Below are 25,798 nucleotides of genomic sequence, written 5' to 3'. Positions count from 1 at the left end.
TACATCCGTATTCCGTAATAAACCGTAATAAACATCCATTTGTTTTCCCAATATATTTCATTTAAAAAATAGCCCAAGAGTAACCAACACCGATCATACAGAGATTTGACACTTCGGACCCGATTTACTTTGCACCAGTTATTTTCATAAGGTCATAAATCATGTGTAATTCCCAATATTTGTCTTATCTTTTCACCTATTATGTTCTAACTTTTCCCCTTTTAAAATAACTGGTACAAATCTAGCCCTATACCTCTCAGTGGGCTGTGCGGTAAAACACCTATCATTATCAATCATCACAATTCAATCTATACAGCACAGTAAAAGGTCATTTACAATAGAAGTTAACAGATGAAAAGTGAGTTACAAGATGTGAAGTGGGACAACAGAAAACCAGAATAGGTTGTTGAGTAGTCATTTTTCCTAGCAGTATTGTGTTGACCATATATTGTAGTAGATTATCCGGTTTGAATGCATAAGCAATAAATAATGCTAAATTATAGGAATCCAGATGTGATGGACATTATATGTAGTGTCACAGAAAAAATACCAACACGATTTCATCTGGAATGGACAACATTACACCAGAATGGCAAATGAATCTGCCATAAAATCCATAGAATAAAACCCTCATCTGTGCAACAATGGCATAAATTGGGGGAACTGATTGGATAACCCACATCCAGTACATACATACTGAACATACAAATACTACAGGATTCAAATATGCCAATGCTAGTGCTCTCTCTTTAATAAAAGAGAAAATGAAAGAGGAAAAACATGGAAGAAAAAAATAAAATAAATAGATTGTGGTGGGAATGTAGTCATAGCGGGTTTTACACCTTTCAGTTGGTGTCCATTGTACATGAGAACACAGGAGAGTAAGAGGGAGCGATATGAACAGATCCACAGACCCTAACCCTCAGGCCACCCAGACATAAAGTGACCCTTTTTTCTCCTAATTTAAAGGCACCTAAACACCATTAACATAAACTGCCTGAAAAACTAAACACGGTGTGAATCGACTGTATAGTGTAATTTCATGTTAGTTCCCCCAGGTACATTTAAAGCTGCATAATATCCATTTCCCTTTATAGAAGTCAAATAAACACCAGTTCTGAGGTAGCGCACTACTACTTCTCATTTCCTCTACAATAACATTTGACTGATCATGTACGCTAACCGTAACATATTAAATATTGAATCAAATCAATGATGGCAGTAGGTGTTTTTGACTCCCGGTATATAAAAAAATGATTCACTTTGGCTAATAGGCTAAGACACATTTCTGTTTTTTGTTGTTGTGTTGTATCAAAAGTGCATGGTGTGTGTGTGTGTGTGAGACGAGTCTTCTCCTATTCTACAGTATTGGATGTAACAGTAATATGATATCGGTCTTGGAGAGGGGGTGGGTGGGCCTGTGTCACATGTCCGTTATCTCTCCATCTCTCTCCTTTCTCAGTCTCTAAGGGGTGGGGGGGTCCTAGACGTAACCCCCCAGGCAGAGCAGTAGTAGCACGTGCACGGTGAGCAGGTAGAGGGACACCAGCAGGGGTGTGCGCTGGCGAGAGCAGAAGGCCACGCGCAGCATTCTCATCAGGCCTGGCCCACTGCTGCTCCGAATCTGATGGGGGGAAGAGAGGAAGAGAGAGAGAGAGACAGAGAGAGACGGCGAGAGAGAGACGGAGAGAGAGAGGGGGAGAGAGCGAGAGAGACGGAGCGAGAGAGAGAGGGGGAGAGAGAGAGAGAGGGGGAGAGAGACAGAGAGAGAGCGAGAGAGACGGAGAGAGAGAGGGGGAGAGAGCGAGAGAGACGGAGAGAGAGAGGGGGAGACAGAGAGAGAGAGAGTGGAGGGAGAGACGGAGGGAGAGAGCGAGAGAGACGGAGAGAGAGAGACAGAGACAGAGAGAGAGACAGAGAGAGAGAGAGGGGGAGAGAGCGAGAGAGACGGAGAGAGAGAGGGGGAGAGAGCGAGAGAGACGGAGAGAGAGAGACGGAGAGAGAGAGAGAGAGAGACGGAGGGAGAGAGCGAGGGAAGAGAGAGAGAGAGAGAGAGAGAGAGAGAGAGAGAGAGACAGAGAGAGAGACGGAGAGAGAGACGGAGAGAGAGCGAGAGAGACGGAGAGGGAGAGAGAGAGAGAGAGAGAGAGAGAGAGGGGGAGAGAGCGAAAGAGAAGTATAGACAGTTACAGGAGGCAGTAGTAGTAACAGTAACAGTAGTAGTAAGACACTATTCTTACATGGCAATGGTGATTTCCTCTTTATTAATGTATCCTGTGTAAATAAATACAGGGTGTTGGTTGGTACTTACTTGGGTGACAGACCCTCCTGGTGGCTCAATGAGGACAGCTGTCTCAGAAGCAGAGAACTGCCCTTCGTGGGCCGACTGCCATTCACCCTGGTTGATCCTACAGCAGATGAGTGAGGAGAGAGATACTGAGTAAATACTATCTGACACACACAAGAAAGCACTCAGACAAGTTCCAACACAAATATGCCAAATAATTCCTTGAGGCCAATAATCCCATTATCAATACAGTACCTCTACAAATCTCAGAGCAGAGTATCTCTATAGAACCTGACAGAGTCACAGCAGTGAGCTGACATGCTCATTCCTCATTAGAATCACACTGTGTCAGTGAGTGTAGTGCTGTAGGGGAAGGCAGAGGATGACTCCCTTACAGTTTGAGGCGGTCCTGGGCGGCCATTAGCTGCTCCTCCACAACCATCCTATACTGCAGCTCCTCATCCAGTCTGACAGACATAAAGAAAGGAAACATTAGCATGTCGGACATATAAGCTTGCGTAATCATGGGCTGGGGCTGTGTGGTGTTGAATGTGTTTATTGTGTCTGTTCTGTTTGTTATTGTTCATATTTTGTGTGCTTGCATGTTGGTTTGGTCATTGGTAGACAGAATGTGTGTGTGTACTGTATGGTTGTGTGTTTTTAAAGGGCGGTGTCGTGGGGTTGAGAACTGGTACCTGCGCTGGAGCTCCTTGAAGTCAGCCCTGAGGCTCTCGCTCTCTGAAGGGCCACTGTGCTGCTGAGGAGCTCCGGGGGCACTGTCCACTTCCCCTGTCCCCTTGGGGCCACAAGAAATAGTCAACATTTCTAAACATAGTAGTAATCACTATAGTAGAGTCTTAAATCCCTCCAGAGATGTCAATGTGTAAATCTAGTTCCTCTTTGCCGTATTGCAAACATTATCTTTAAAAACATATGTTCAGTATGTATCAACTAGGGACAGTGCATGAGTCAGAGCAGAGTGATATCCAAGGGCCTGCTGACCTTGCGCTTGTCTTCGTGCAGTTCCTGGAGCTGCCTCTGGAGGGCAGTGCAGCGGCTCTCTGCCTCGTCCAGCCTCTGCGAACTGCCTTGGAACTGGGAGGAGAGGTGGCGATTCTCCTCAAACACCTGCGAGAGCTGAGGGGAGGGAGGGACAGCAAGGGGCTCAGCAGACTGTACACACACACACACACACACCAAACCAAAAGAACGAACAAAAAGCAGAGAAGAAATGATGAAAGAAAATGGAAAAGGGGCATGCAAGGGAAATGAAATGAAGAGGAAAGAGCCAGAGGGAGACACAGATGAAATACGTAATCATCCAATCCATAATCATGCAATTCAGTATCTTTCATCCAACCATGTAATTTAGTATTGTAAGTCAGAGAGGGTGATCAGTGAGTTGTGAGATAGCGTAGCAGTAAAACAGAATGATTGTAGGTAGGGTTGTTAGATATGGACAAGAGGCTGTGGGTGACAGGAAGGAGGAACAGTCTGTGGTCTCTATACCTTGTTACTGAGCTCTGTAATCTGCTGCTCTCGCAGCTGAAGATCATTCAGCGGGCCACTCTCTGATTGAAGGACCCCTACTTTAGATGACAGGTCTGCCCCAAGAGGTGCCTGAGTACAAAAATAATAATCCGGATTAGGCCAGGGTAGGCCGTCATTATAAATAAGAATTAGTTCTTAACTGACTTGCCTAGTTAAATAAAGGTTAAATAAAATAAAAAAGTAGATTACATCGGCCATCCCACTAATCCCTTGTCCAAGTACAGTAGTTATCAGTTGCAGATTTAGAGGTGTCCTCCTCCTCACCTCTCTCTGGTAGTGTTCCTCCAGTGGTTTGGGCCTGGTGGTTTGGGCCTCCTCCAACATGGCACCGAGCTGGCGCACCTGCTGGTCACGGTCTGAGAGGGTGGCCAGGGTCTGCTGCTTCAGGAGCTCTGCCTGGGCCTGCCAGTCAACCTGCTCCAGCCTAGAGAGAGAAAACACACACTCAGAGAGGAAGCCACAGACAGATATACCTATGTAGCCAATGCATACACACTCATATACATCTAAACATGATTAAGCTTGTTTGGATTGTAAATAACATAAGCAGCTCTGTGTAATTTTGATGATGGTGACTGTTTGTGTATGAAGTATGTCTCACCTGAGCATTTCTAGTTCCTGCTTCTCCCTCTGTCTCAGGTTGTCTAGTTCCCTCATCCTGTGCACCATCTCCTCAGCCCTCCTCCTCTCCTCCTCTAGCTCCTGGCTGAGTCTAGACAGCTCTCCTCCTCCCAGTCGAGTGAGCTCTGAGTGCTGCCGCTGCAGCTGCTCCAACTACAGGATAGGGAGAAACAAAGCTTGTGTTACTGTGGATACTGGTATATGAAAACACTATGTGCAGGTAAGCTATAATGTGACTACCATTTTGGTTGTGTTAGTAGTGCTTTTATGGAATACTTTGTGTAAAATGGAGATAACTCTGGTTGATTACCAGTCTCTCCCTGTCGTTCTGCAGGGCTGACAGGGCGTTCTTCAGTCCCCACACCTCCGCAGTGGATCCTCCAGGGCCCGTGGTGGGTGTCTGCTGGCCCCCTACCCTGCTCATCTCCTCCAGTCTGAGGCTGAGCTCCTGGGCCTGGCTGAGGGCCTGGTCCCTACTGCCCTGCAGCGACGCCATGGCCTGGCCAAATGCCTGGTTCTGGGCCTGGAGCTGGCCGGCCACCTCCCTCTCCTCCAGCAGCCTCTGCTCCATGGTCAGTAGGTCCCGGGCCAGCTCGGCCACTCTCTCAGCCGCTGTCTCCGACTCTGTGCGCGTCACCCCTCCCTCCCAACGCAGTTCTTTCAGCTCCTTCTGCCGAGCCTCCTGTTCCTCTCTTTCCTTGGCAAGGCTCTCCTCCAGGCTCTCCACCTGGGCCCTGGCAGCCTGCAGCTGCTCCCTCAGCTTCTCTACCTCCACCCCGGGAGCATCTCTAACCTGCCTGTTTCCACTATCACCAGCCTGGCTGAGGGTCTCCCTCTCCACCGCCTGAACGAAAGCCTCCCCTCCCTCCAGGCTCTTGATCTTAGCCCCTAGCTCTTCTCTCTCCTTCTCCAAGGTAGCGATGCGCTCCAGTTGGCCGGACAACAGCTGCTTGTGCTGGGACTCCTTCATGGTGAGGACCTGGGTAAGGTCGTCCCTGTAGCCGTGAAGCTGGGCAGATAGCTTGGCCTTCTCTGCGTGGAGGTCATCCCTCTGGACCAATAGGGAGCGCAGCTCCTCCTTCAGACTGTTATTCTCCGTAGCAGCCTCCTGGATCAGAGCGTCCTTTTCCATCATCACCTGGGACAACACACACACATCATGTAGAGGGATAGGTTAAACAACTGGGGCATGAGGAAGACATTCTAGAATACTATCACACTAATAATATCACTCTTATCGCTACATTCAGTTTCGATGACATGTGTACATAAATAAACATGGAACATATACTACCAGTTTACATTAAGTGTAGGAGAATCCATTCAGAATCTCTTGTTGACCTGCCATTTATGCCTCTGTACACATGAAAAAGCTCTTGAATTAGAATCCCTTTAAATGAGGATTACTCTATCCATAAGTGTTATCATTGTTCTTTTACCTGCAGATGTTTCTCCTCCAGCTGTTTGTACATGCCGAGTACTCGGTCTCTGTCGTCCTGTAAAGAGCCCATGGCCTTGGTGAAGGCGTCCAGCCTGGCTTTGCTGTGGCTCCTCTCCTCCTCTGCCTTTCGCAGCCGGTCCTCCAGACCCCGCATCTCCTCTCTCCTCTCCTCCAACTCCTTCTCAGCCTCCTGGGCCCTGGCGTCAGCCTCCCTCCTGGCCTCCTCTGCAGCCTGGGGGGAGCAAGCATGTAAACAGTCAAGAGGATGTAGGGGAATGGGTTTAAACGTTTTCAAGCTGGTAAAACAACTTGATAGCTCAATCAAAATGGTAAAGTCACAAAGAATCTGTAGGGAATTTTGACACCCTATTCTGAATAATGTAGAATTTGACACCGTATGCATTAAAATGAGCAACTATTCATTGTGATCACAAAACATGACATAAAGCTGAGAGAAAACAATAGTGATGAATACCTGTGTCACGGCTTGCTCCTTCTCCCCCAGCAGCTCCACCTCTCTCCTTTCCTTCTCACTCAGATCTGTCTGCAGGGTCTCTGTCAGGGTCTTGGAGGAGCGCAGGTCTGTCTCCAGTTGTTCCACGCTCAGGCCCAGCCTCCTCTCCTCTGCTTCCCTCTCCTTCAGCTGGGACCTGGCCTCGTTGGTCTCTCCCTGCAGCTTCCCAACTGCCTCTTCCAGGGCTTGGGCTCTGTGGCGGAGCCCCTCCGCCTCGCTCTCCAGGGAGGCCAGCTGGGCGCGAGCCTCAGCCAGGGAGGTCTCGGTCTGGGCTAGGGACTTCTGAAGCTCCCCCCTCTCCTGCTCCAGGGCAGCCTGGTTCTCACGGAGCGTCTTCTCTTCCTGCTCCCATTTCAGCTGCCACTGCTCGTCTGCTTTCTGCAGTCTGGACAAACAAATTATTTTAAAAAACATTACATAACGCAGTATAGTGTATCACAAACCTAGCAGGAAATTGGGGCAATTTAATTAAAATAATGATACAAAATGTAATAAACTTTGTCAGGAACAGTAGCCATTTTTACCTGTCCACTGTAAGCTGTAGCTCTTCTCTCCGAGCGGTCTCTTTCTGCAGCTGTTCAGCCAGATCTCTGGACCGGGTCTCTCCCTCCCGCACCTCGGCCTCCTTCCCCTGGAGGGTGCTGTTGAAGCGACTCTCCCACTGCCGGGTCTCATCCAGCACGCGGTCCCTGTCGTCCTGCAGGGAGGACATACAGCGCGAGAAGGCAGCCAGTCGGGCCAGAGACTCATCCAGGCGGGCCTGCATCTGCTGGGCCTGTCTCTCAGCGGTGTCAGCCAGCTCTCTTGCCTCCCGGGTGGCATCCTCCTCTCTCTCCCTCTCCCGGTAAGACTCCTCCAATCTCAGCTCAATCTGCTTCAGCTCGGCTCCCAGCCTGAACCTCACAGAGTCCAGACTCTGCTCTGCCTCTGCTTTCAACTCAGCCTCTCTCTGTAGAGCGGTCTGCTCACAGGCTCTCTTCTGAGCTTGGACCTGGATGGCCTCTGTCTGGGCCTCAACCAGCTGGGCTTTGCAGCTAGATAGCTCAGCCTCAGTCTTCTTCAAAGCGTCTGTGACTTTGGTCCTCTCCAGATAGGCTTGCCCCAGCTCTTTGTGGACCTCGTTGCTGCCCAGTTGCAGAGCCTTTCCCTCCCTGGCCATCTCACTGATCCTTTCCTGGTACTGGATGCAGTCCTTCTGCATCTGGCGCACCTCCAGCTGCTTCTCTCTCAGCAGCTCCTCCAGCTGCTTTGCCCGGCTCTGGCTGCCCTCTTTCACCCTCTGGGCAGACTTCAGCTGCTGCTCCAGCTCTCTCTGCTTCCCTGACTCGGCCTCTGCCTCGGCCCTCTCTCTCTGGGCCTGCCTCTTGTCCTCCTCCAGCCTGGCGGCCCGGTCCTTCTCGCTCTCGGCCAGGGCTTCCAGTTCGGCCCGCTCCCTCTCCAGTCTCTCCACCTCCCGCTGCAGCTCTGCAAGGCGCTCCCGGCTGTCTGCCGCATCCTGCTGGTAGCCGGCGATGCTGCCATTCAGCTGGGCCAGCTGGTTCATCAGACGCTCCTCTAGGTCGTCCTTCTCTACCTCCAGGCTGCTGTGGAGCTCCTTGAGCTGGGCTTCCCTTTTAGAGCTCTCCTCCATCAGGCTCTGTTCCTTCTCTTTACTCTCCTGAAGGCGCTGCTCCAGAGAGGCTAGTCCAGCGTTGAGTTCAGCCTCACGCTCTTGCCACTGTTCCCTCTCTGACTGTTGGGCTGCCTCCATTTCCCTCAGTTTTTCCTCAATTACGGCCTGTTCACTTTCAGACATGTCCGTCTTCACTGGCTCCTCCCTCTGGGTCTGTTCCTTCTCTCTACTCTCCTGAAGGCGCTGCTCCAGAGAGGCCAGCTCAGCAGTGAGTTCAGTCTCGCGCTCTTGCCTCAGTTCCCTCTCTGACTGTAGGGCTGCCTCCATTTTGCTCAATTTCTCCTCAATTAGGACCTGTGTCCTTTCAGTTGTTTCGGTCTTCAGCGTCTCCTCAAAAGAGGGCGTTTCAGATGCAGCCATCTCAGACTCCATGGCCTGACTATGTGGCTCTATGTCCTGAGACTGACTATGTGGCTCTATGTCCTGAGGCTGGCTCTTAACTGGCTCTTGGGTAGTTTCAGGCATGACTGTACTAGACTGCTGGGCAACAATAGTCTCCTCCACTACATCATCAGAGCTGGGGGTTTTATCTGGAGCTAATCTGTCCCCTTTCTCTAGCTCTTGGGCTAGTTGTGCCCTCAACTCAACAGCCTGCTGTTCTAAAGAGTCCCTCTGTGCCGTAGTGGCATTCAAATCAGCTTTCAGAGCCTCAAGCTCCTCTTTGAGTCTTTCAAGTTCTCCTTTGAGCGCCTTGTCCTCCCTTCTTATTCCTTTATTTTCCTCCATCTCTCGGAGTCTCTCATTCTCCTCCTCTAAATCCATTATTTTCTGCTGCTTGGTCTTGGCAAACTTCCTCATCTTGTCTTTCACAGTGTCCACCTCTTTCTGGGCCACTTCTTTCTGCCGTTCAGCCTCCTGCCTGGCTGTCTCATGGGTCCTGGCTCTAGCAACAAGCTCCTTCCTCTCCTGCCTAGCAGCTTCCAGCACACGCCTCACACGCTCTGCCTCATCACTCACGTTCTCATAGGACTTCAGCAGAGTCTCATACTCATCCTTCATCCCCTGCACCTTCTCCTCCCATTCTCTGCATGCCCGGGCAGCCTCCTCTTTGGCAGACTCGGCCTCTCTTTTACAGAAGTCTTTCTCTGTCAGCATACCCTCCATGGCCAGCTTGAGGCTCTCGCAGGACCCGCCAAGGCTCTGGTTCTCCACCAAGGTCCTATCAACCTCCTCTATCAGCCTCTCTCTTTCTGCTCTCAGCTTCTCCAGCTCGACTTCTCTAGCCTCCATCTTCTGCTGCAGTTCAGTGATGACTTTCTCAGTGGAGGCCAACTCCTCTTTCTGGCTTTTGTTCTCTTTGAGGGCCTCTTTGCGGGAGATAAGGGCGGCCTTGAGCTTCTGCTGAAGCTGCAGGATCTTGGCCTCGCTACCTTTCTCTTCCTCCTGCCTCTGGAGGACCTCAGCCTCCAGTCTCTGGCTCTTTTCCTGCTCTGCTCTCAGGCCTTCCTGCAGAGAGGCGATCGACTGGTCTTTCTCAGACACTGTCTCTTGCATGGACTGAAGGAGGGAGCTTTGCTCACCCAGCTGCTGGCTAAGCTCCATGATCTCATCATTCTTGTTGCTCAGGAACTGCTTGAATTCCTCCACCTCTGTCTGCAGGATGGCAATGGTGGACTCAGCAGAGTCTGAGGCAGTTCCCTTGACAGCAGCCTCAAACTCTGCTTTCACAGCTTCTGCATAGGTCTGAGCCTGGAGACACTTCTCCCTCAGAGCCTCCAACTCCTCATAGACATGTTCAATCTGTCTCTCCTTCTCTCTCAGGGCCTGTTGCTCTTTGCCCAGCTCTAGGAGCTCACTTTCCCTGAGTGACAGGCTAGCCTGGCTCTCCTGCAGTTGGCCCTCCAACTCTGTACGCGATGCCTTCTCAGCCTGGACCTCTTCTTTCAGAGCTTGTAATGAGGCCTCAATGACAGCTGAAAGTAGCTGAGAGGGTTCCTCAGCACTGGGAATGGGTTTATCACCTTGTTGTTGTTGTGCTTCATTCTCAGGTGCGGCAAAGTCCACCCAGTCTTCCTGGACCCAATCTCCTGCAGCTGGCTTCTCCACCTTCTCCGCTGCAGTGTTGGTCTCCAGCTCTGTATGTACCCTCTTCACTGTGCTCACCTCTTTCTGTGCCTGCAGTTCCTCGAGCTCTCTCAGTTTAGTCAACAGCCCATCTCGCTCACCGGTCTGCTCCTCCAAATGCTCCAACAGCCCGTTGTACTCTTCCTTTTGCTGCTTTAGCTGTTCACGGTGGTGCCTGTCCTTTTCTTTGGCCTTGCGGATGGTGTCTTTGCGAGAGTCCTGGGCCTCCTGGAGTTTCTTTTGCAGTGTTTCGCAATCTGACTCCAGTGAGGCCACCTGGGACTGCAACCCAGTGATTTCAGCTGAGGTGTCTGCCTCTGGAGTCTGCTCAGCTCCCTCACTCAGCCTTCTGTTCATTTCAAGTGTCTCTTGCAGAACCTGATCCTGCTGGCTGATTTTCTGTTCCAAAACCTCCACGGCCTCTTCTTTGGACCTCAAGGCTTGCCTGAACTCTTCGAGAGTAGTCTCAATTGCCATAACCTCTTGTTTTCTGTCTTTTTCTAAAGCTGGTACACTTGCAGGGGCTTCCTCCGTTGCTGTCCCTACTTGTCCTTTCCTTTGATCTGCCTCTTTCTCAAACTCCGCAACTTTTGTCATCAGCTCTTTGCGCTGCACCAGGGCTGCATGCAACCTCTTTTTAATGGTGGCCACTTGGGTTGTCAGATCCTCTTTGTCCTTTCGCAAACTAGTGAGCTCATCACCATCCTCTACATGACTCTCCCCTGTCGCCTTCTCCTTTTCTCCAGCTTTCTCAAGCTCAATTATCTGCTCCTTCAGTTTCTTGACCTCAGTGCTCATCAGGAACTTCTCCTCACCTGCCTGGAGCAGTTTGGCAGACATGCCGTTGCTCAGCTCCATCATCTCCTGCTCTTTCTGGGTGATGCGCAGTTGCAGCTCGTTAATCTCAGTGTCCCTCTCAGACAGTACAGCTTTGGCCATGTCCCTAGCCTGGGAGAACTCCAGCAGGCTGGCCTCCATGTCTTGGAGCTTCTGCTCCAGCTCAGAGGAGGTGATCTCCCCTTCTTCCAGCTGGGCGCTCAGCATCCTGGCCTGGCCCTCCTGCTCAGAGAGAGAGTGCTGAGCCTCGCCCAGGTCTGCCTGCAGGGCCTGGATCTTCTGCTCTTTGGAGCGGCCTTCTGTCTGCAGGCTGGCCAGCTGCTCCTCCAGGAGATGCATCTCCATGCTCTGCCTTTCCAACTCAGAGCCACTGTGCTTGGCCACCGTGTCCATCTCTGACCTGGCTGACTGGAGCTCTTCCTCATATCTCTGGGCCCGGGACTCTGCCTCATCCTTGGCAGCTGCCAGGGACCGAATCTCTTCCTCCAGGCCTTGGGTTCTCTCCTGTGACTCTAAGGCAGCCTCTCTCAGTCTCTGGAGCTCAGCCATGAGCTCACTGTACCTGTTCTGCAGATCATCTGCCAGGGCCTGGGCAAACACCTGTCCAGGGGCAGAGTCAGAGTCAAAGAGGGTCGCCTCCTGCTGGCTGAGGTGCACCTGCACAGTCTCACGGATGATGACCGATGAGGACTCCACCTGGACTGTGGATGTTTCCTGCTCAGAGCTGTTCTCTTCCCAGGATTGCAGCTGGAGCTGGCCAAAGTCCTGCAGTATGGGAGGCGACTGCTGACCTTCATCTTGGTTCACAGCCTCTAGGAGGGTCCAGCTGCTGTGGGCCACCTCGGAGTCGCTGCTAGTGACCATCTCATCAGAGGAGGCCCCCTTAGATTCTCCGGGAGAGTCAGACTGGGGTTCAATGAGCTCCGGACTGCTCTCGTTATCAGCGGAGACTGACAGGATTGAGCTATCCTCTGCCACCAGGGTGGTGCCCTCCTCTTGCGTGTCTTCTAGGAGGTCTGGCAGCACTTTAGGACTGTCGCAGGGGGCCATGGTGGTGTCCTCACTCTGGTTTAGAATCTGATCAGCGCATACCTTTAATGCATCACTGGAGCCCTGCTCTTCAGCCAGTGCAAGACGGTCTCGCAGGGCAGCCAATTCATTGTCTTTCTCCAATAGCTGCTGCTCCAGAGCCAATACTTGGGCTGGGGAAATCAATAAAGATTCAAATGAATAGTCAGCCTAATTATCTCACAATACACAATTAATTGATCATAGCTGAAATGCCAAAACAAAACAGATGTTTCATGTAACCCGTGCAGGAACTTAAATAAAGCTTCCTAAAATTAGCTCCTACCACTTATCTCTCCTATTATTCTAATTTAATAGGTCTACAAGTGGCACCTCCCAGTAGTTCATGACTAGGACTATATATTATAGATTCTTTAATCTTTTTACTTTAAATGTTAACAATTCAACAATTTAGATGATTATTGACATACTGTTGACACACCGTCAACACTGTTGACACACCGTCTACACTGTTGACACACCGTCAACACTGTTGACATACCATCAACACTGTTGACATACCGTCAATACTGTTGACATACTCTGTCTACTAAACCACCAGTCTTTTAGGTTTAGTCACAGACTGTGTAAAATGGGTAAGGCCTGTAACCGCATCTGCGTCACTATGCCGGACTCTGTTGTCAGCGGGGCCTGTGACAGCACACAGTGTCCAAGCCTATGCAAACATCAATAGAGGGTGTGTGCGCTGCTAGCAGGATGTATGACTGGTCAAAGTCCTGGTGGTTGGCTTTCAGATTCAAAAAATAAAAATACACACAAAAAATAGGTCTCCTTACCTTTTTCAGCATCAGACACTTTTTCCACAGATGGGTCAGTCACATACTGGACCAATGACTCACTAGCAGCCTAGGAGAGCAAGGCAAACGCCTGAGTTATTTCTGAACACACATAGGGTGTAAACTTTATGACTTAATAACTCATAAATCCCATTGAAGTGGGACTACATTCAAAGTTAAGTGAATTAACAGTTTCACACAGCTGTAATGTAGTTACACAATAGTTACACTGTAGTTATGATGGCCCAGTGTGTGAAGGTCAGCCCAGGGCTGCAGTCATAACAGAGGATCAGTGGAGAGGCGATTAGCATTTCCTTGACCCAAACGACAGGAGGACATTCTGCCTCAGCATTATTAACCCCAACAACTGTCTCTGTCCCTCAGGCTGTCCCCTCTGAGATAGATCGTTGCCGACTGACCTGCCCCAGTAGTCAGGGCAGAGACCAGTGAGACTTCCCCACATGAATAAGCATGTGTGACACTCAATGTGCTGACTGGGCAGTCCTCACAGCACAGCGAAATAACAGTACACTAATAGATCATATTGTATCAGACTGTAAACACATACAGCACAAACGTCTATAGAGGGTTTGTTGCTTTCTATTGTGACTCCGCACAGTCAACATTTGCCTTCAGAAAGTATTCACACCCCTTGACTTTTTCCACATTTTGTTGTGTTACAGCCTGAATTTAAAATGGATTAAATTGAAATGTTGTGTCACTGGCCTACACACAATACCCCATAATGTCAAAGTGGAATTATGTTTTTAGAAATGTTTCTAATTAATTACAAATGAAGAGCTGAAATGTCTTGAGTCAATAAGTATTCAACCCCTTTGTTATGGCAAGCCTAAATAAGTTCAGGAGTAAAAATGTGCTTAACAAGTCACATAATAAGTTATCATGGACTCACTCTGTGTGCAATAATAGTGTTTAACATGATTTTCGAATGATTACCTCATCTCTGTACCCCACACATACAATTACCCCTCAGTCAAGTATTGAAATTCAAACACAGACTCAATTACAAAGACCAGGGAGCTTTTCCAATGCCTTACAAAGAAGGGAACCTTTTGGAAGATGGGTAAAAAATTTAAAAGCAGACATTGAATATCCCTTTGAGCATGGTGATGTTATTAATTACAAACATGGTGGTAGCTGCATCATCTTATGGGTATGCTTGTCATCAGCAAGGACTGGGGAGTTTTTTTAGGATAAAAATAAATGGAATAAAGCTAAGCACAGGCAAAATCCTAGAGGAAAACCTGGTTCAGTCTGCTTTCCAACAGACACTGGGAGGATTGTGGTCCTCTGTAGCTCAATTGGTAGAGTATGGCGCTTGTAACGCCAGGGTAGTGGGTTCGATCCCCGGGACCACCCATACGTAAAAATGTATGCACACATGACTGTAAGTCGCTTTGGATAAAAGCGTCTGCTAAATGGCATATTATTATTATTCACCTTTCAGCAGGACAATAACCTAAAACACAATGCCAAATATACACTGAATGTATAAAACATTAAGAACATCTGCGCTTTCCATGACATAGACTGACCAGGTGAATCCAAGTGAAAGCTATGATCCCTTATTGATGTCACTTGTTAAATCCACTTCAATTACTGTAGATGAAGGAGGAGACAGGTTAAAGAAGGATTTTAAAGCCTTGAGACAAGTGAGACATGGATTGTGTATGTGTGCCATTCAGAGGGTGAATGGGCAAGACAAAATATTTAAGTGCCTTTGAATGCGGTATGGTAGTAGGTGCCAGGCGCACCGGTTTGTGTCAAGAACTGCAACGCTGCTGGTTGTGTCAACAGTTTCCCGTGTATCAAGAATGGTCCACCACCCAAAGGACATCCAGCCAACTTGACACAACTGTGAGAAGCATTGGAGTCAACATTGGCCAGCATCCCTATTAGGAAGGTGTTGTATGCATCAATATTAGGAAGGTGTTGTTAATGTTTTGTACACTAGAGTTGCTCACCTAGACGACATTGAATGTTCCTAAGTGGCCTAGTTACAGACTTACATCGTCTTGAAAATCTATGGCAAGACTTGAAAATGGCTATCTAGCAATAATCAACAACCAACTTGACAGAGCTTGAAGAATAAAAAAATAAAATAATGTGCAAATATTGTACAATCCATGTGTGCAAAGCTCTTGGAGACTTACCCACAAAGCCTAATTGCTGTAATCGCTACCCACAAAGCCTCATTGCTGTAATCGCTGCCAAAGGTGATTCTAACTGTATTGACTCAGGGGTGTGAATACTTGTCCAAATTAGATATTTCTGTATCAAATTTTCAATAAATTTACTAACATTTCTAAAAACATGTTTTCACTTTGTCATTATCGGGTATTGTGTGTAGATGGGTGAGAGAGAAAAATCTATTTAATCAATTTCGACTTTCAGGCTGTAACAAAATGTGGAATATGTCAAGGGGTATGAATACTTTCTGAAGGCACTGTAATTTCACTGTTTGTGTGCAAACATTTGACATAAATAGATGCCATATATTAGCAGAAGTCTTGGTTCATTGTTCATAGTTTTTTTGGCATTGCATAGCTTTTCAAATAACGAGCCTTGTAATAGAGCCACAGCTCTGTCTTTTACACAGGTTAAAATGAGCCCATAGTACTGCAGCTTATTCTGCTGATTTAATGTCCTGTTAGTGTGAATAAGTCCACCATTTGGTCAAATGACAGAAATAGACAAACAGAGAATCTAGCAATCGGTACAACAGACTGAAGAATATGGTAATTTGGGGTTCACAGATAATAAACCATACGAGCTATTTCTCCAAGAGTACATTTTGATGTTTATTTTCAGGTTATTACACGATTCAAAACAAGCTTGCAACATATGCTACCCTAATTAATTTAGTAGTCGTAACAATCCCCTAACTTCATTTAGTGCGTCTGACTGCTCACCATTCCAATCTGCTGCTCCAGCTGTTGTATCCTGGCAACTGCCTCTTCACCTTCTGCGGTGCTCTTATCCAGTTGTTCTGAAAGAAAAACAACACAATTATTAAATACGCTGTAAGCAAGCCGCTTGTTAGGGTACCATGAATGCCTTAGATTAAAAAACATAACAAAGAAACTTGCTTGATTGTGTATTTGGTTTTCTTACCTTGCAGAGTCTCCATGGTGTGGGTGACCTGGACACAGCGTTCCTCGCTCTCCCTCTGCTCCACCCTCAGCCTCTCCAGCCGGGCCTGCAGGGTACCCAGGCACAGGGCCGGGTCGGTCTCCTCCTCGGCCCCCTCTCCAGCCAGAGAGCGCAGGCCTGTCAACAACTCAGCCAGGGCCTCTCCTGCCCTTTGCCCCTCTCCATGCTCCTCTCTTAAGGCAGCAAGCTCCTTCTCCAACCTGGCTACTTCTCTGTTGGTCACCTCCTCCCGCTCTCTAGTGGCCCACTCCAGTTTCACTGTTAGCTCCTCAATCTGGGCTGCTCTGTCTTTCTCTGAAGCCTCCAGATTGGCTAGCTGAGCTGCTCCATCTCGCTCTGAGGCCTCCAGGTTGGTTAGCTGGGCTGCTCTGTCCCGCTCGGAGGCTTCCAGGTTAGCTCGGAGGGACACCAGCTCTGCCTCGGCCTGGCTGGACCACCCAGCCCACTGCTGCCTCTCCTCCTCCCTCAGCCTGCCAGCCTCAGCCAGCTCCTGCTCCATCTGGCGGAACTGAGCCGTGAGTATCTGCAGAGAGAGGGAGAGCAAGAGAGAGAGAATGAAGACAGATGAAGGACGGGGACGGTAGGGTCTACAACGAGAACTGCTTGGCTGTATCAGTCAAGCAGTGACTTTCCATTTAGATGAGAAATGCATTTGCCCCTCAGCCCTTATGTAACATGCAATTTGTCAATCACCAAACATACCACATCACCAAACAGACTCAGAGTCAGTGTCACTCGGCTGTCACTCTAGTAACTTGGCGAATAATGTTATACAGTACTCTCTGTGGGACCTTCATTGTGAAAACACCATTCCCACTATGGCTATAAACTGACCAGCACAGTAGAGCGTGTCTGTACCTGTTTCTGCTGGTCAGCATTGTTCAGCTCCCCCTGCAGCATCTCCAGCACCTGGGAGCGTGACCGCATGGCCTCCTCCTGCTCCTCACAACGCCGCTGGGCTGCACGTAGAGCCTAGCAAGACACACACTAAGGGCTTGGGTACAGGCTAAAAACAGTGTATAGGACCTGGCCTGTATGAATGATTGTACTAAAGTGAGTCAGAGAATGAAGTTTGTACCAGCTCAGTGTCGTTCTGCCTCTGCACTGTGACCCTCAGCAGCTCGTCCTCATGCTTCTGGATCTGCTCCTGGAAACGTTCGTCCTTTTCACAGACAACCGCCTGGAGCACACAAACCTAAAAGCATGTCACATCTCTGCAGTCAGCTAAAGGGCCCTTTTTCTATACAATGCAATCATTGAAAATGGTTGGAGTAACAACAAAATTGGCACCTGCTCCATGTGTGCGGCTTCCTTTTCACACAGGGCCTGTTCGGACATCTGGAGGCGCTCCTCAAGGTTCTTAGCCGAGGTCTCTACATCACGGAGCTTGCTCCTCAGCTCCTGGAGTTCCTCCTCCACAGCAGGAGCTGAGCTGGTGAAGGAGCTGTCTGGAGAGCTCTTTAAGAAATAGACACAAGGATTTCAAAATGTTATTGATGAGACAAAACAGCCTAGCAAAGACCAACCTGCCTGTAAAAAATCTACATCATTTGACTCTATACATAACAGCTAAAATACACATCAGAACCATGCTTATTGAATGTGGAATAATTTGAACTCAGCTAAAGGACTTACTGTTGCTCCCTCCTGCCCCTTGAGGTCAGCAATTTGTTTGGTCAGAGCAGCCATCTTGGCTTTGGCCTGCAGCTTCAGTTTATTGAAGCGGGCATCCGCTGTCTCCCTTTCGCTCTGTAAACACCAACAAACACAGCATTGAAACTCACGTTCCAGCAACAACAGCATAATCTCAGTATATTTCTGACCACAATCTTTATTTGACAAGTAGTGCATCAAATATGAATATTTCATGAACCCAACTCACACAGGACAGAAAAAAAATCTAAGCTATGCATTGAGGGCACATTCATATAAAACCACTGCACTCATGTCTCACACACACACACATACAAAGTCAAAGCAACACATGCAGGCCCACAAAACCAAAGGCACACACACCCACCCGTACCCAGGCCTCACCTTGAGCTGCGTTTCGAAGGTGGCCAGCTGGCTGTCCTTATCTCTGACCACCTCCTTGAGATGCACCGTCAGCTGCTCCAGATGGGCCAGCCTCTCCAGGGGCTCCTCCTCAACCCCAGGCCCAGACTCCTCAGGGGCACCGGGGGCATCTCCTGGGGGGAGCTGGGGGACCAACATATCCTGCACCAGGGCCACAGAGAAGAGAAGTGGATAAAAATATACCGACTTGGAGAACATTAAGGCCTCCAAAGGTGATCCGTTAGAGCAGGGTTCCCCAAACTCGGTCCTGGGGCCGCCCCTGGGTGCATGTTTTGGTTTTTACCCTAGCACTACACAGCTGATTCAAATAATCAAAGCTTGATGATGAGTTGGTTATTTGAATCAGCTGTGTAGTGCTAGAGCAAAAACCAAAACATGCAGCCAGGTGGGGCCCCAGGACCGAGTTTGGGAAACCATGTGTTAGAGTGCTGATCTAGGATCAGTTTTGCCTTTTAGATCACAATGGATTGATTATTATGGACAGAAAGGACCTAATCCTAGTTCAGCACTACTACTCTGAGACAATTTATAAATATTGGCCCAGGACACAAAACATGTACCATGTTATGTAAGCTTGTGAGGGGTTGAGGGAGGCTCTATTACCTGAGGGGCTCCATCGGGGGGCTCGTCCCCAGAGAGCTCCTGCAGGACGTTGGTAAAGCCCTGGGACAGCCGGCTGAACATGTAGCCGAAACTGGTGGTACAAGACACAGAGATATTAGGCCTTTATCTGGACAGGTGGGACCTGGGTCATGGTCAGTAGGCTTCAAAATATATCCTACCCAAAAAGTCCTTCAAGAGGTCCTACCTAAACTTTCCCAATATATTTTGGGGTTTTCATTTCTTCTGAGTCCATAGATGCCACAACAAAATAAATGATAAGCTTATCAAAAGTTTTTAAATGGTGAATATTCCATGCAGTGTTTCTTCCCATGCAATATCCATAATCAAAGTAAACCCATGTCCTAACATGGTAGTTTCACCTTGCTTTGACATGTTAGATATGAGATTTTTGAGAGATGCCCAAGATTCTAGAGTTTGGACATTGAGGGTTCTATCTGAATCAATCAAATCAAATCAAATTGTATTGGTCACATGCGCCGAATACAACAGGTGCAGACATTACAGTGAAATACTTACTTACAGCCCTTAACCAACAGTGCATTTATTTTAAAAGTAAAAATAAAACAACAACAAAAAAAGTGTTGAGAAAAAAAGAGCAGAAGTAAAATAAAATAACAGTAGGGAGGCTATATATACAGGGGGGTACCGGTGCAGAGTCAATGTGCGGGGGCACTGGCTAGTTGAGATAGTTGAAGTAATATGTACATGTGGGTAGAGTTAAAGTGACTATGCATAAATAATTAACAGAGTAGCAGCAGCGCAAAAAGGATGGGGTGGGGGGGCAGTGCAAATAGTCCGGGTAGCCATGATTAGCTGTTCAGGAGTCTTATGGCTTGGGGGTAGAAGCTGTTGAGAAGTCTTTTGGACCTAGACTTGGCACTCCGGTACCGCTTGCCGTGCGGTAGCAGGGAGAACAGTCTATGACTAGGGTGGCTGGAGTCTTTGACAATTTTGAGGGCCTTCCTCGGACACCGCCTGGTATAGAGGTCCTGGATGGTAGGAAGCTTGGCCCCAGTGATGTACTGGGCCGTACGCACTACCCTCTGTAGTGCCTTGCGGTCGGAGGCCAAGCAGTTGCCATACCAGGCGGTGATGCAACCAGTCAGGATGCTCTCGATGGTGCAGCTGTAGAATTTTTTGAGGATCTGAGGACCAATGCCAAATCTTTTCAGTCTCCTGAGGGGGAATAGGCTTTGTCGTGCCCTCTTCACGACTGTCTTGGTGTGTTTGGACCATGATAGTTCGTTGGTGATGTGGACACCAAGGAACTTGAAGCTCTCAACCTGTTCCACTACAGCCCCGTCGATGAGAATGGGGGGCGTGCTCAGTCCTCTTTTTTTTCTTGTAGTCCACAATCATCTCCTTTGTCTTGGTCACGTTGAGGGAGAGGTTGTTGTCCTGGCACCACACGGCCAGGTCTCTGACCTCCTCCCTATAGGCTGTCTCATCGTTGTCGGTGATCAGGCCTACCACTGTTGTATCGTCGGCAAACTTAATGATGGTGTTGGAGTCGTACCTGGCCATGCAGTCATGGGTGAACAAAGAGTACAGGAGGGGACTGAGCACGCACCCCTGAGGTGCCCCCGTGTTGAGGATCTGTGTGGCAGATGTGTTGTTACCTACCCTTACCACCTGGGGGCGGCCCGTCAGGAAGTCCAGGATCCAGTTGCAGAGGGAGGTGTTTAGTCCCAGGATCCTTAGCTTAGTGATGAGCTTAGAGGGCACTATGGTGTTGAATGCTGAGCTGTAGTCAATGAATAGCATTCTCACGTAGGTGTTCCTCTTGTCCAAGTGGGAAAGGGCAGTGTGGAGTGCAATAGAGATTGCATCATCTGTGGATCTGTTGGGGCGGTATGCAAATTGGAGTGGGTCTAGGGTTTTGGGATAATGCTGTTGATGTGAGCCATGACCAGCCTTTCAAAGCACTTCATGGCTACAGACGTCAGTGCTACGGGTCGGTAGTCATTTAGGCAGGTTATCTTAGAGTCCTTGGGCACGGGGACTATGGTGGTCTGCTTGAAACATGTTGGTATTACAGACTCAGTCAGGGACATGTTGAAAATGTCAGTGAAGACACTTGCCAGTTGGTCAGCACATGCTCGGAGTACACGTCCTGGTAATCCGTCTGGCCCTGCGGCCTTGTGAATGTTGACCTGCTTAAAAGTCTTACTCACATCGGCTACGGAGAGCGTGATCACATAGTCATCCGGAACAGCTGGTGCTCTCATGCATGCTTCAGTGTTGCTTGCCTCGAAGCGAGCATAGAAGTGGTTTAGCTCGTCTGGTAGGCTTGTGTCACTGGGCAGCTCGCGGCTGTGCTTCCCTTTGTAGTCTGTAATAGTTTTCAAGCCCTGCCACATCCGACGAGCGTCAGAGCCAGTGTAGTACGATTCAATCTTAGCCCTGTATTGACTCTTTGCCTGTTTGATGGTTCGTCGGAGGGCATCAATCATTATTTATAAAGCCCTTTTTACATCAGCAGTTGTCACAAAGTGATTATACAGAAACCGAGCCAAAAAAATCTCTATGGAGTTTGCATTATGATGCATTTACAATGTTAGTTTCCCTGTTTTGTTATGATTCACATTTTTGTGTATATAATTTATTTTAAGACAAAAACATAGATTGACTCAAATAATCAATGGAAATAAGTGCAGTGGAAGAGAACAATTTAGATTATAGAATGAGGGTTCCTGGACAGTCAATCAGTGGAGGCTCCTCAGAGGAGGAAGGGGAGGAACATTCTCCTCAGTGAATTTCATTTTTTTTTTTATAGTGAAACATTAAAAAGTTTAAAATAAAACTATACTAAATATATTCACGTCACCAAATAATTGATTAAAACACACTGTTTTGCAATGTAGGTCTACAGTAGCCTCAGCAGCACTCTGTATGTTAGCACCATAGCACCATGGTGTAGCCAGAGGACAGCTAGCTTCTGTCTTCCTTGACTTCCATACAAAACCTAGGAGGCTCATGGTTCTCAACCCCTTCCATAGACTTACACAGTAATTATGACAACTTCCAGAGGACGTCCTCCAACCTATCAGAGCTCTTGCAGCATGAACTGACATGTCCACGCAATCAAAAGATCAGAGAATGAATCTAGCACTGAAAGCATAAGCTACAGCTAGCTAGCACTGCATTGTATACAATGTGGTAAGTAGTTGACTCAAAGAGAGAAAGACAATAGTTTAACAGTTTTGAACAAATTAATTTCTTCCAAAATTAAGGAAAAGCGAGAGAGAGAGAGAGCGTGCGCAATATAATATTTGGTTGTATGTTTCTTTTTTTAACTTTCACTTACTTAGATAGTTTAGCATACTCAAACACCCGGCTCAAACAGAGAGAGATGCTATGTTAGCTAGCTGGCTATCAAACACTGGAACTCTTCCAAGTCAAGGTAAGCTTTTGGTTTCATTAATTTATTGCCACCGGTCCCACTGGTTCTTATATGGAAGCAAACGTAATGAATGGGGGTTAATAATACCTGAATTTGTCCAATAGAAATTAACATTTGCACCTGTTGGACTAATGATTACTCCCTAGATCAGCTAGATGCAGGCAAGCGTGTGCAAGGCGGTATTGAATGTGTCACTGTCTGTCACCTTGATTATTCAAAATGCTCTACTTTAATTCATAGGCTCAGTTGTAGCAACCTCATGATGGGTACAGGGAAAATTAGAGTATCATGTAGTAGCCTAAACCTAGCGACGTTACATTGAGCTGGGTGAACGGAATATGAATGACAGTCATCCAATAGCCTGTAATAGAAATAAGGCCATGCTCATCAAAAAATCCTCCTCCCTCATCTTAAACGGCACCGACCGCCACTGCAGTCAATCATCCTTTGTGTCAATAATATACCTGTGGCAACATACATTTAAGGGCATTATTGTTATTGTTTTGTGACCCAGATAGTTCGTGCAGAGGGCCTCGAGGTTCGAGTGTCACCGGACAGAACCGAACACTGCCGAACAATAGGGCCATTCGACTGCGGCTGCGTCACTTCGTTTTGCCCACTAGCTTCTGAACGGCAAAGATTAAGGGGAGAGATGGATGGATTACTTTCTGAACAATTTGACAGTGCTGTCTCCAACCATAGTAAGAGTATTTGATGTATATACATACATCGGAATTATGATGCTGTATTGGTTGTGCATGCATAAAAACAGCACAGTAGACAATCTCAGAGAGAAAGCGAACGACGAGTTAGCTTTTCAGTGCACGTAGACAAGCAGCTAGCTAGCTGGCTAACAAGATAATAGGATACATATATCGCCGTGCCTGGTTTTTTTGGAGCGCGTGGCAGCTGTTCTAAACTGCAACTCTGGTAATGGTGTGCTGATAGTTGAAAGAACGAAGGACTAACCTGTATGAGTGCTTCTCAGATACCAGTTTCTGCTTTTTATTTGATAAATCTCCTCTGCTGGATTTCTGTGCATAGCCACATCACCAAACATACCGGAAACAAAACTTGCAGAACAGCGATTGGCCAGTGGAGGATTGTGCAACAGTAAGGGGGCGTCTGTAAATTCCGACTGTTTACCATTTTCTTCTAGAGACCATCTTAGGGACATGGACATTAAAAAAACTAAAAATGTGCAACATGCGCCAGAACAATCTCTCTCTTTTTTTGCCAGATAATGTTTTTGTATTTTTATACCACGATTAACCTTCTTATCCTTTTTCATTTGAAACCACACAATTGAATTTATTAGGATGGGGCCGGGGCATGACCCACGGGTCAATCTGATCATCAACAATGGAAGACAACTTGCACGAAGCCTCCTCCTGCTTGCACACTACACCACAGTGTTTGTGACCTTTGTGAGTCGCTCTGTGAACTGGTTCGTGCAGATGCTGAAGTGGACCACACTGTTTGCACGGTACACCGCGTCGGTTTTTGACTCTGTCTACAGACACTTGCATTGGTGGCGTAGAAGGGGCGGTGGAGGGGTTGCCAAGCAGATCTGCCCCAGCCTTGACACAAAATCAGGGTGACCAGAGTAAACATTTCAAGGCTCTTTAAACCTGAAGAAGTCTTTAAAAAAATGTTTTCATGGTTTTAACCTAAAACCCTAGCACTAACTGGACAGCCTGCTCAAGACATCAAATCAGAAGATCTCACTGATCTGGGAAAATGAAGTGCAACGGTGGTGAGAGTTGAAGTAGAATGGAAGGAGCACCTTACTGAAGTCATTCAGTTTTAGCATTTCATTTTTTTATTACTTACACTATTACTAACAGTATAGTGTTTTACAGTATATGCATGTATCAGTTGCATGTGTATTCCTTGTACTGTAAAGCCAGTATTAAAGTTACATGTTTGAATATTCATATCATAAGCTGCTATAATAATGTTCCAGGAATGCTTCTCCAAAACCACTAACAGGAGTGGAAGAATCAGGCATTAAACACACGTACATCTCTGGTATTGTAACACTTTTCTAAAGGGTATAACATAAATTCAACTACACTACCTACCTATAAACTGTCATTTGTCAAATGTATAGGATGTACAGTATAGGGGTCTAACTCTAAGCAGCTATTTTGTCCCACAGCCAGCTATTCATGTGTTAATAACTGAGGAGTATGTTTCCAGGGCCACCAGACAGGGAATGGGTCTTTCCCATTCTAATCTCGGCACCCAGAACCAAATCTACTCGATTACATTGATGTTCAGTCTGTCACAAGACTATTCCAATTCCTGCATTATACTGTGTTTATCAGTAATTCTAACCACTATTGAGTTGAATGGATACATAATTTTCTTTAACTATGCTTATAACGTGTATCCTTTTAAGAACTTAAATATTTGTTTTAACTTTATTTGTACAAACTGTGAAAATACTATATGAATGGCAGCACTGTGTTCAAAATCATGCCAACAGTAATCCCTACAGTTGGAAATGCGTTGACTGTTGTGTCTGTACTTCAATCACTATTTCAACAACTCATATACACTGAGTATACCAAACATTAGGAACACCTTCCTAATATTGAGTTGCACCCCCCTCAGAACAGCCTCAATTCATCGGGGCATGGACTCTACAAGGTGTCGAAAGCATTCCACAGGGATGCTGGCCCATGTTGACACCAACGCTTCCCACAGTTGTCAAATTGGCTGGCTGTCCTTTGGGTGGACCATTCTTGATACACACAGGAAACTGTTGTTGAATGTGAAAAACCCAGTAGCGTTGCAGTTCTTGTCACAAACCGGTGCGCCTGGCACCTACTACCATACCCCGTTCAAAGGCACTTAAATCTTTTGTCTTGCCCATTCACCCTCTGAATGGCACACATACACAATCCATGTCTCAAGGCTTAAAAATCCTTCTTTAACCGGTCTCCTCCCCTTAACCTACACTGATTGAAGTGGATTTAACAAGTGACATCAATTAGGGATCAATAGCTTTCACCTGGATTCAGTCTATGTCATGGAAAGAGCAGGTGTCCTTAATATTTTGTATACTCAGTGTATATCACAGGTGTCAAACTCATTCCACAGAGGGCCGAGTGTCTGCGGGTTTTCGCTCCTCCCTTGTACTCGATAGAGGAATTAAGGTCACCAACTAGTAAGGAACTCCCCTCACCTGGTTGTTTAAGGCTCTATTGAAAGGAAATACCAAAGACCTGCAGACACTCGGCCCGCCATGAAATGAGTTTGACACACCTGGTCTAGATAAAGCCTTTAAAGATGGAATCCGCATTAGGGGAAACGGCACTACTGTTCGCCCCCCAGTTCCTGTGTTCCGGAGGTGCGCAGCATGGTAAAACATTTTTGCAGTACACATTCTGCTGTTCTATCACACGTGCAATGATGTGCGAGGGGAGAACAAGTGTTTGCAGTAACTTTTGTTTTTGTATACTGAACAAAAATATAAATGCAACAATTAACAATTTTAATGAGTTACTGTTCATATAAGGAAATAAATAAATTAGGCCCTAATCTATGGATTTCACATGACTGGGCAGGGGTGCAGCCATGGGTGGGCATAGGCCCACCCACTAGGGAGCCAGGCCCAGCCAATCAGAATGAGTTTTTCCTCACAAAAAGGCTTTATTACAG

The 25,798-nt window shown here is 47.4% G+C and overlaps 1 protein-coding gene across 2 annotated transcripts; it reads right to left on the bottom strand.

Annotated features, from left to right (window-relative positions):
- Positions 1 to 38: 38 nt before the first annotated feature.
- LOC121580060 (golgin subfamily B member 1) lies at positions 39 to 24,755 on the bottom strand. 2 transcript variants are annotated; one of them, XM_045221486.1, is made up of 22 exons: positions 23,099 to 24,755; positions 18,706 to 18,796; positions 18,064 to 18,243; positions 17,662 to 17,775; positions 17,317 to 17,484; positions 17,105 to 17,221; positions 16,885 to 16,998; positions 15,988 to 16,549; positions 15,786 to 15,862; positions 12,853 to 12,922; positions 6,939 to 12,189; positions 6,376 to 6,799; positions 5,899 to 6,132; positions 4,770 to 5,597; positions 4,440 to 4,612; positions 4,103 to 4,262; positions 3,797 to 3,907; positions 3,290 to 3,460; positions 2,983 to 3,083; positions 2,683 to 2,754; positions 2,312 to 2,408; positions 39 to 1,624 (listed from the first exon to the last, which is right to left on the bottom strand). In XM_045221486.1, exons 2-22 carry the CDS (start codon positions 18,784 to 18,786, stop codon positions 1,484 to 1,486), a joined length of 9,246 nt encoding a protein of 3,081 aa, XP_045077421.1. In that variant the 5' UTR covers positions 18,787 to 18,796; positions 23,099 to 24,755; the 3' UTR covers positions 39 to 1,483. The 2 variants fall into 2 exon arrangements, with proteins under 2 accessions (XP_045077421.1, XP_045077422.1); XM_045221487.1 differs by having other exon boundaries at positions 3,290 to 3,424.
- Between the last annotated feature and the right edge of the window lie 1,043 nt (positions 24,756 to 25,798).

Source organism: Coregonus clupeaformis, chromosome 7 (genome assembly GCF_020615455.1).
Source record: "Coregonus clupeaformis isolate EN_2021a chromosome 7, ASM2061545v1, whole genome shotgun sequence".
In the NCBI taxonomy this organism is placed as follows: domain Eukaryota; kingdom Metazoa; phylum Chordata; class Actinopteri; order Salmoniformes; family Salmonidae; genus Coregonus; species Coregonus clupeaformis.
The sequence above is the reverse complement of the archived record's forward strand: the minus strand, read 5'-3'. Positions and strand labels throughout refer to the sequence as shown.